This window comes from Miscanthus floridulus, chromosome 18 (assembly GCF_019320115.1).
Source record: "Miscanthus floridulus cultivar M001 chromosome 18, ASM1932011v1, whole genome shotgun sequence".
Lineage (NCBI taxonomy): Eukaryota > Viridiplantae > Streptophyta > Magnoliopsida > Poales > Poaceae > Miscanthus > Miscanthus floridulus.
In genome coordinates, this window is record NC_089597.1 from 132,922,894 (window position 1) to 132,932,831 (window position 9,938).

At 46.8% G+C, this 9,938-nt stretch overlaps 1 protein-coding gene across 4 annotated transcripts; it reads left to right on the top strand.

The window, feature by feature from the left end:
• Positions 1-3,847: 3,847 nt before the first annotated feature.
• Positions 3,848-9,386, top strand: LOC136522041 (uncharacterized). 4 transcript variants are annotated; one of them, XM_066515826.1, is made up of 6 exons: positions 3,848-4,667; positions 4,750-4,905; positions 5,438-5,545; positions 5,630-6,439; positions 6,527-6,658; positions 9,052-9,386. In XM_066515826.1, the coding sequence occupies exons 1-6, from the start codon at positions 3,997-3,999 to the stop codon at positions 9,068-9,070; spliced, it is 1,896 nt and encodes a 631-aa protein (XP_066371923.1). In that variant the 5' UTR covers positions 3,848-3,996; the 3' UTR covers positions 9,071-9,386. The 4 variants fall into 4 exon arrangements, with proteins under 4 accessions (XP_066371923.1, XP_066371922.1, XP_066371921.1 ...); XM_066515825.1 differs by having other exon boundaries at positions 6,527-6,654; XM_066515824.1 differs by lacking the exon at positions 9,052-9,386 and adding an exon at positions 6,953-7,451.
• Positions 9,387-9,938: the final 552 nt, after the last annotated feature.

Consider the following 9,938-nt stretch of genomic DNA (forward strand, 5'->3'; position numbering starts at 1 on the left):
ACGTGCGTCCGGTCACTTACAGTGACCTTCGTCTTTTCTGTCTAGGGCGCCAATGGCACCGTCGGACTGTCACTCCATCGGTGAAGTTTCCTACCCTTGCTCAAATGTGCTAGCCACCAAGTGTATCACCTTGTGCACATGTGTTAGCTTATTTTCACAAACATTTTCAAGGGTGTTAGCAGTCCACTAGATCCTAAATGCATATGCAATGAGTTAGAGCATCTAGTGGCACTTTGATAACCGCATTTCAATATGAGTTTCACCCCTCTTAATAGTACGACTATCTAACCTAAATGTGATCACACTCGCTAAGTGTCTTGATCACCGAAACAAAATGGCTCCTAATATTTATACCTTTACCTTGAGCCTTTTGTTTTTCTCTTTCATCTTTTCCAAGTTTAAACATTTGATCATCACCATGCCATCACCATCGTCATGATCTTCGCCATTGCTTTATCACTTGGAGTAGTGCTACCTATCTCATAATCACTTTGATAAACTAGGTTAGCACTTAGGGTTTCATCAATTAACCAAAACCAAACTAGAGCTTTCATGGCCCATGTGGCATTGCGTAGGCCGAATGGGAACGTCGCCGCGGCTCTACCGGTGAGCTGCTCTGGGGTGAGCGGCTCCCTTCTAGCGAGCTGTATCATGGTGTTGGAGTAGAAGAAGGTGAGGCAACGCAAATCCTCTCGGGACGGTCAGGGTCCTATGAAGGCGGCGAGCTGATGCTCAAGCCTCCCGTAATCGAAGTCAAGGAGCCGGTTGCTCCCAGGGGCACGAGCCTCTGGTGCGTGTAGCCGCAGCTCCTCAAATGCCTTGTCGATCGCATCGAGGCTGGTGGAGTGGAGAAGCCAGGTGGTGGCGGGAGCCTACGCCAGCTCCCCCTCCATGGTGATGACGAAATCTAGGCTCCGAAGCGCACGTGTGCGCCCGGGACCTAACTGACGCTGAGGTTGGCCATCCGAAGCTTGGAAATGACATCGAGACGTGCAAAAGGCCCCAATCTGGCGCACCAACTGTCGGTGTTTCGAGTCACCAACTAGTAAATTTCTAGATTGCGCGTCTAGCTCGGATGGTTTGCAAGAGTGACACGAGTGTTATACTGGTTTGGGTAGAATGTCCCTATGTCTAGTCGACGAGCTGCTGCTCATGTTCCTTGCACAAAGATGTTTGCAGTAGGGGTTACAAATGGGCGAGAGAGGGATGGGATCCCAAGTCTCTGGTGTGTGCGAACACGTATAAGCGTGGAGGTGCGTGAGTGTGTGAGTCTCTCCATCCCCTTTCTAAATGGCCCTGTATCCTCCTTTTACAGCTCAAGGAGGAGGCGGGTTACATTCAAGGGAAGCCCTCAAGCTTGCATGAAGGACCACGTGGAAAAGAAAAGATCTGAATCTGTTCTCCTCCCTCCTTCTTGCCTGGCCCCCCTTGGATGTTGCCAACACGCTGACAATAGCGGCCATCCTGTCCCATCACTAGCCGCGTGGCGTACAGGCCTAAGGCGCACCGCTTCGTCAGGCCCTTAGCCATACGGCGCATGGTCCTAGTCGCCCCGACATGCACCATGCCGCATGCAGACACGCGGTGCACGTGTCTGGTCATGGTGGGGCGCACCATGTTGTCCCGCCGTAGGGATGATTGCATCCTATGGTCGATCCCATTTAGGGTCGTACTGTAGTCGATAGTGTCATGCTCCCTCCGCCTTGCGTTGGGTGTCATAGGCCGCCAGACACGGTCCATCATCACCGCTTATCACATCCGGGTGCGCGTGTCTTACTCAGGGCGGCGGGGCACGACGCGTGCTTCCCCTAGAAGGGGCCCACCTCACCCGAGGGTCCATCTGCAAAATTCCCCCTGGGCAAGGCGAGGAACCCTCAGACGGGATCGGAGGGCGCGGGACTCGTCTGCTTAGGGTCAGGCGAGGCAGAATCCCTTTCAAGGGGTTGGGTGAGACAGAGCCTGCGCCCCAGGGGTCGGGCGAGGCGGAGCCCATGCCCCAGGGGCCGAGCGAGGCGAGACCCGTGCCCTAGGGGTCGGCTTAGGAGAGACTCGTGGTTTAGCCATCAGACAAGGTGGGGCCCGCGCCCCTGGGGGTCGGTTGAAGCCGTAGTCGCGCACTTGATTGCTCGGGCAAATCAGTGTTGATGACCATTAGCTCCTCCTCTTTGGGTACTCTAATATTGGTCCCTGACAACGGCCATCTATCATAAACTTGATCACACACTCTATTGTGTTTTGACCGACAAAACAAAATCCCTATTTATACCTTTGCCTTGAGCTCGTAGGGTTTTGTTTTTCTCTTTCTTCTTTTTCAAATGTGGAGCACTTGATCAACATCTTTTGGCCATCTCCATCACCTTGAGTGCCATCTAGCTCCACCATGGGTGTGAACCAACCTATCCCCATCAAAGCACATAGAATAGAATGTTAATCCACTAGATTATCTCAATTAGCCAAAACCAAACATGGAGCTTTCAACTACCCAAAACCATCCTCCTAGAGAATGACACGCGAGACCCATGTGTCCTTGCCGTAGATGCCGGGGAAGAAGGCGAGCCGGGCAGAGCACTGCCGCCGGGGCTGGCCACCGGGGCAGGCCACGCTTCTGGGGAAGACGACCGTGTTGGGCGGAGTCGTGGGGAAGAATCACATCCGATGCAGTCGCGAGAAAAAATGTAGGGGGAGTGGAATAGGGGGGCCAAGAGGAATAGAGGGTGGGAAGGGGAAAATAGAAGACCAACAAATCTGGGGTCTAGTAGGGGGTGTGCTAGAGTTGATTTTTTTGTCCTCCACTACCTAAATTTGGTTTAGGGAGCCTAGTAGGGTGTTGCTGGAGATCAGACTAGGCATTCGGTTTTAACCGACAAATCGGTTCGGTTCGTTCAGTTGCTATGAAATTCGGTTTTCAGACATCAGCAACCGATCAGTGTTCTATAGAACCAAAAACCGACGAGTTTGGTTTCGGTTCTCTCGATTCGTTTTTTTGTTCCAACCGAAGCTAGCATGGAGAGAAAAATAGTAAGGGAAACTCTAGATCCAGAATGTGGAAGAACAAATCCCGCAGAGCCTGTGCCGCCGCCACTTGCCGCACCGGCGCTGCCACGCGCCCCGCTCTCCCCTCACCTACTCGTTGTGAGCCTGGCAGCATGCCTAGCGGTCGCGCCGCTCAAGCCGCGAGCCCGCCTCGCGCTCGTGCCGCCGTCGCTACGACCCCGCCGCAACCGCTGAGCCCGCCTCGCGCTCGGGTCGTTGTTCCGCCGCAGCACTCGGCCCTCGCTCGCGCCGTCGAGAGCCCGGGATAGGGTTAGGTTTTGGAGCACAGTTGCGGGAGTGTGTGTCTGAGTGGGGTTGAGGCCGTGCGGATAGGGCCGTGTGGTGCGGGAGTGACGAGTGAGCGTCTGGGTGGGGGTGGAGGCATGTTGGGCCGATGTCGATGTGGACTGGATTGGGGATGTGCCGATGTGGGGTGGACGCGCCGAACGCACGGACGAGCGACTATCCAGGTCTGTTCGGTTTACTCGGTTTCTCGGTTTCTTCTGCTCCTAAAACCAAAGCCGAAGCAGAGAACCAAAGTCGCAGAGAGCAAGAACCAAAGCCGAAATAAAAAACCGAAAAAACTGACATTTCGGTTCGGTTCGGATCCACTGTCGGTTTTCGGTGTAAAAGTGCCCACCCTGAGCGGAAGATGCTCTTATTAAGCAGAACTCAAGGGGTTAACGCAACACTACAGTCTCGGAAGCACTAGTAAAGTACTATGCAGTATATATAATAATGGCAGCGGATGCGGCTGCTATTCTTCAACAAGAGAGAGCTGGCCGCGGCAAGCATAAACGAACACAGACAGAAACCAAAAAAAAAAAAAAAACCCCTTCTCGTCCTCTTGTCCCCCACGCGCAACCAAAGCCGCCTTCGTTTCTCTGCCCCCTCCTCCACCTCCGTCCTCCCGCTCCCGCACCACCTCCGGCGTCGTCGCAATCTGCGATCGCGAGGCGCATAATGCAGACAAGTAAAAAGCGCAGCTTAGCCTTCGACTCCGGCTCGCCTAAGAGCCCGCGTATGCTTCAGGATCCGAAGAGCGACTCCACGGCGGCAGATCGCTGTTCTCCACCCACATACGGACCTCACAACCGCGCGGCTTCGACTCAGGCGCAGCATCCACCGCAGTCCCCGAGTTTCACCTACCCGCGCACACCGCAGCTACAGTTCGGATCTATCCGTTTGGCTGTGGCGGCTGCTCCTCGGCGCGCCTCGCCGTCCCCGAATAGCCCGCGTGTCCCGCCCCAACCGGCGGTCCCAGGTCCAGACCCTGCGGCCACCCCCTCCGGTCCTCACCGCCGCGCGGTCCGGGCTACGTCGCGCCCTCCGCCTCCTACGTCCGGCATCACCACCGTGTCTGCAACGGCTGACTGGTGCACGCCGCCATCCCCACAGGCTGGCCCCTTGTCCATCTCCACGCCATCTCCTGCCTGCGTGCGCACCCCATCTCCCTCGCGCGGCAGCCGTTCCTCGTCTGCTTCCTCGTTGGCGGGGCAATCTCAAATGTCAGGGGACTCAAGCGACAGATCCAAAAGAAGCTATGCAGCTGTCGTGAAATGTCCAGCCAAACCAAACAAATGCCAAAACCATGACATTATTCTTTCGGGGCGACTTTTCAATTATCTTCTAAAGTAAGTATTTTTTTTTTCCTTGTGTATATAATTGCTTTTTTTTAATCCAAGGCAATATCCTAACCCACGGTCAGTATTTCAGATGCACCATCAACTCAGAAACGACTGTCACTCACATTCACAAGGAACCAATCATCACAATGAGGAAGACAGAAAGTTCCGACCTTAAGATTGTTGAAGAACACCTTGACGAACACGATCCGGAACTGGCTTATCACCTCTTTATTTCTCAGGACAGGTTTGCATGTGTTTTTCTTTTCTTTTTGTCTACTGTTTTTAGTATTTAAGGGTATGCATTCCTCCTGTTCAGTATCTCCTTTAATTTGTCATCCAGTTGCTGAGTTGTTGTTGATACCGTGAAGCTGTACTATGAAGTTGATTTTCAAATCCAATGGCTTTCCATGACATTCAAATTTGACATAGCAAAATCTACTTCTTGATCAACTCAACCATTGCTCATTTAGCTTTGCACACTCAATCCAAGGACAGTTCTTGGTTATATTCCCACCTTTTTCAAGTCCCTTTTCGCTAGGGATAAAAGCTTTGTTGTTGATTCAACTCCAATACCATGTAATTTACACCGACTGTTAGCAAACTACTCAAATGCGAACCTTTCCGACCGATCGACCAGCTCCAGTGACTGAGCGAGTACTGATTACTGACTTCTTGAATCTTGCTGTTGACTGTGAACTTATGCTGTGTTGCCTGTACAGTTTGTTATGACAATAATCATGTTTCCTTTGTGATAGTGTGTTATTCACATGATACAGATTCAAAGAATGGCTGTACCCAACTGTATCCCAGTTCCTAATAAGTAAAGGAATCGCGAACAATGCAGTTGGAGGAATGAATGCTACTTTCTACACAATGCCCCCTAGGTGTGTGCTCTTGTATTTAAATTGCACAGACTATTTGTTTGAGAACAAATTGTTAACTACTGGTGTTCTTCCTGATGTGCGTAGCACCAAAACTCTTGAAGATTTCCTACGGGAACAGGGGTCATTGGTCAGCATGAAGTCAATCTTTGATGGGAATTTCGAATTATGTGTTGCAAGTGACATTGGCATGATGTTAGCCCATGGCTTTCTGGTATATGTCCTTAATATCCACAAACAAGGTCGTTCATGGAATGGAGGATTTAGTACAGGTGACATGGTGGTGGAAAATTGCTTTAAGTGTAGGATTACTAAGATATCAACGCAGGGTAAATCTCACTGTAGGGCAGCGGACCTGCACAAAATTGCAGAGATTTTCAAGTCAATGTTCACTAACAATGAAGGAATGGCATTATACTTTGATGTACTGCAAAAAGATTTGCATGAGGCGAGTAATGTGGAAGTGGAAGTGAAATGGTATAGAGAATACATCGTCTCACACCCGGCACTGAAATCATCAATTGCACGCTACAATCTGGAGTGTGCACTACACCATGCTGCAACAAGCTTCAGATCGAAAGATGGTCTAGTGCGATCAATTTTACGAAAACACAATCGCTGGAAAGAACTTATTCCACATGAAACTACCGAAGGCACACCAGACACAGTTTTGTATGGGGTTTTCTATCACAAGCACGACCTTACTGAGGGTTTAGATCCTTATGCGTCTACAGTTGGGGCGCTGCTTTCATACAAAAGAAATTTACTGCAGCATGGCCATGAGTATATCAAGGTCCAGGACCACACCGAGTTAGAGCAATTTGCAGCAAGAACTTTTTCCCAAGCTCTACCGAATATTGTGCGGGAGCTATTGAGTCACCACAAAATGAATGGACCGTAAGTTTTTCTTTCCGTTCTTCGCTTTCCTCTGACTTTTCTGTTTCTTATAAGCAATTTTTTTTTTCTCCCTGCATGAACGTGTAGGTTTAAGGATCACTGGGAAGCTTATTGTTCCTCAAGAGTTGGCAATGATGGCAATACTGAAGGGAGAATTTCACTCAAAGAACATATTCATGGGAGAGCTGGCATCAGTATTTCATTTTGTGAAGATGGTAGGTATGAATGTTTCACTCTTAGATGCAAGTCGCATACATGTCATGGGCTACCCTTTTAATTTCTTCTGTTTTTTCATCTATGAGTGATAGTTGTTGGGTGACTTTCCTTTGTACAATGGAATGGCCATTTTTTTTCTGATGTCCCATTCTTTCCTTCCATGTTACCACAGATGAGATGCCTAATCATGTGATGCACATTTTGGCCTTCTACTTGTGCATCTGTGTACTTTGGGTTTGTTAGACTATGCTACTGCATGCTTTACTGTTAATTACTCCCTCCGTCCTATATTTACAGGTGCCCAAGCTCTGGACAAGTTTCCTTTATTCGCATGCGTACCAGCGTTGCATGCCTCGGATGCGTCCGGTCATCCGGCGCGTAGTTACTCGCGACGCTTGGTTTCTGCAAGCGGTAGTCCAGCGTGACGCTTCGTTTCTTCATGCGAGAGCCGGGGTGCGGCCGCACCGGCATGCATGAGGGAGTCTGGCCAATCGGGCGTATGCATGCAGGCGTCGCGGCTGTGCAGGATTTACGGTAGCAAGCAGAAACCGTATCGTTTTTTATGTGGCCAGAGTTGATGGGTTAAGGAGAATCAATACTCCTTGGTCTTAGTGAAAAATTTTAGTGCGCCTGTAAAACTAGGACGGAGAGGGTATGTACCTGGTGATGCTGAATTGATGGTCATGGGAATAATTAGGAACTAACAGTTTAGATGCTAGTGCTAAGTGGTTTCTCTGCAAAAACAGATAGGCCATAATGTGCAGTGTACAGTTTGGTTATGTAAATTAGCTTTATTTGGAACCATAATTTATCCTTGTTTATAGTATCCTATGTTTATAAGGTGTGTATCCTTTTTCTAACAGTTATATTTGTATTTTTGATAGATGCTTTGGTAATATAGTTAAGAAATCTTATTTAGGTTTTTTATGCTTATTGTAGTCACTTCATTCCAAATTATAAGTCATTTTGGCTTTTTCTAGATACATAGCTTTTGCAATACACATAGATATACATAGCAAAACCTATGTACATAGAAAAACCAAAATGACTTATGAGGCATCTATATATCAAAATAGTTTATTCCCTGTTGCTGACGTGCTACAGTAGAAAATAGTCGTTATGAGGCGCAAAAACAAGTCCCAGTTTTTGTTGTCACCAGTCTTGGCCAGGATAGCTTAAGCCATTTTTAACTGGCCTGTTGTCTTCCAACAATCCAACTACTATGTCTGATGGCCCATATATATTGGAAGGGAGCAGAGTCTCACTTTTTAGCTTTTCTATTTCTTTTTAAAGAACTTTTAACTTGTGTTGGCTTATTATGGTTGCTTAGGTGCTGCCAGGAACCTTTCCAAGTAATTCTATTGAACAATGGATTCTGACCAGTACCCATTCCACATCACTCAAACGCTGCTTATTACAGTACTCCCTCCAGTTACAAAACAAAAAAGCAACAATTTGGGTATGAATATGGTCTCCATAACACAACTTTGACCTATAACTTCTGTTGTAGTATATTTGTAACACATTGCTAAAGTATACTATTATGAAACTAATTTTCGAGTCAAATCTACTTGTATCATTTTCTAATAACCAAACTCAACGACGCACAAAATAAATCTAGGTTTCAAATGGTTGACTTCAGGTAACCCTAAAGAATTACTCTGTGCTGGAGGAAGTATTAAGCATCTGATGTTTGATTACAGCGTTGAGTATCAATATCAAAGGCCTATTCTGTAAGAGTAAGCTTGCCATACACGATTTTACAGAGGCTCTATTTTGGGTCCACGTAGCACATAGTAGACATTATCCCAGAATGGAAGTTGTGGGCATTGCCATATCTTTGCAGTTGAAAGGATCAGGACAACTTAATTTGGAATGTTGATCGATATGGGATTAATACTCTCATCTTCGTATTTGTCATTACCTTTAGATGTGTACTTTCCATTCATATTCATCGGTTCCTCCATAAATCAATGTGTTATTACTATTATCTAGTAATATGTTGTTAACATATGAGAACCTGGCTAAGAGAAGGAATGCCGCCTATCCCTCACCTTTTTAGTACAGAGAAGAAACCATGTCATTGTTTTTTAGGGAAATATTTTCGTGCACAAAGCATCGGTACAACTCTGTTGCAACCAAGTAATTTGAACGTTTTGTTACATAAGAGGAATGGCCCAAGTGAGTTGCACATAGAGCATTACTCCATCGCCCCCCCCCCCCCCCCCCCCCCCCCCCCCCCCACCCCACCCCCATGGCATTATTACTACTAACGTAAAGATGATGTCTCTGAAGTCTTCAGCAAGCTAGTGGTTTTAGAATTTGGTCAAATTGCTGTATGGATTACCAATGCATAATATGTACAGCTAAAACTGAGGAATGGCTTGTGTTTTCAGGGTGGGTGGACAAATCTGAAGGCTGTCTTGGATGGAAGGAGTAACGAAAGGTTACACAGGGTTCTTTTTTTAGTTCTTTGGAGGTGTCATGTGCTATGCAAGGAACCCATTTGTGGTCGAGGTGCTTACGTCTGTGTCCAGTATTTTTGTAAAGAGAGTTTTGTATGATGCCGCTTACTTTTGTCAGTTTGTGTGCTATGGACCGCCCTTACTATTTCGGTCCCAGGTATGTAAGCCACTTTAAGCTGCAACATCCATGTATAGACACTCGTTCTGTAAGTGTTTGATAGGGTACATAATATGAATTCAGCTTCAAGCTGGTGCTAAATTCCAAAAAAGAATTATTTCACAATACACAGATAGAACCACCCATGGTAAACCTCCCATTCTTTAAAGTAGGCATTAACAAAGGGGCACATATGACAGATGTCCATTTCAAGCAACCCCATAGCTCGCTATAAGGTTGTCTGATTGTATGAAACAAAAAAAAGAGTAAAAATGTGCCATTTTGGTTTATTAAAAGAAAGCAGGGGAAAATTCAAAAGTAATGCATATTTGCTTCCGTCAGTGAATAATGATTTTTATGAACATGCATGTGTCTAATGTAACTTTTCTTGCTGTTGGGTTGTCAATGACATGAAGGGATAATAAGAGCATCTCCTCTAAATGTCACCCGCCATATATCCATTTTGATAGCAACTCTATAAGATTCTCTATCCATAATTCAGCATACTCCGGTAGACTAGCCAAATCCTGCTCTCCATATTCTGTTAATCTATATTTTATTGGTATTCAAATTAGTATTAATTGATATATTTTTCGTGATAATTTGAGAATTAAATCGATGTTCTAAAATTCAAATAATTTACCCAAAAAAACCAATTCTG

Bases quoted from the DNA above. Each gene is read 5' to 3' on its own strand.
- LOC136522041 (XM_066515822.1), top strand. From the start codon at position 3,997: ATGCAGACAAGTAAAAAGCGCAGCTTAGCCTTCGACTCCGGCTCGCCT. The intron at 4,906-5,437 runs GTTTGCATGTGT...CACATGATACAG, and splicing joins CTCTTTATTTCTCAGGACAG to ATTCAAAGAATGGCTGTACC. The intron at 5,546-5,629 runs GTGTGTGCTCTT...TGATGTGCGTAG, and splicing joins TTCTACACAATGCCCCCTAG to CACCAAAACTCTTGAAGATT.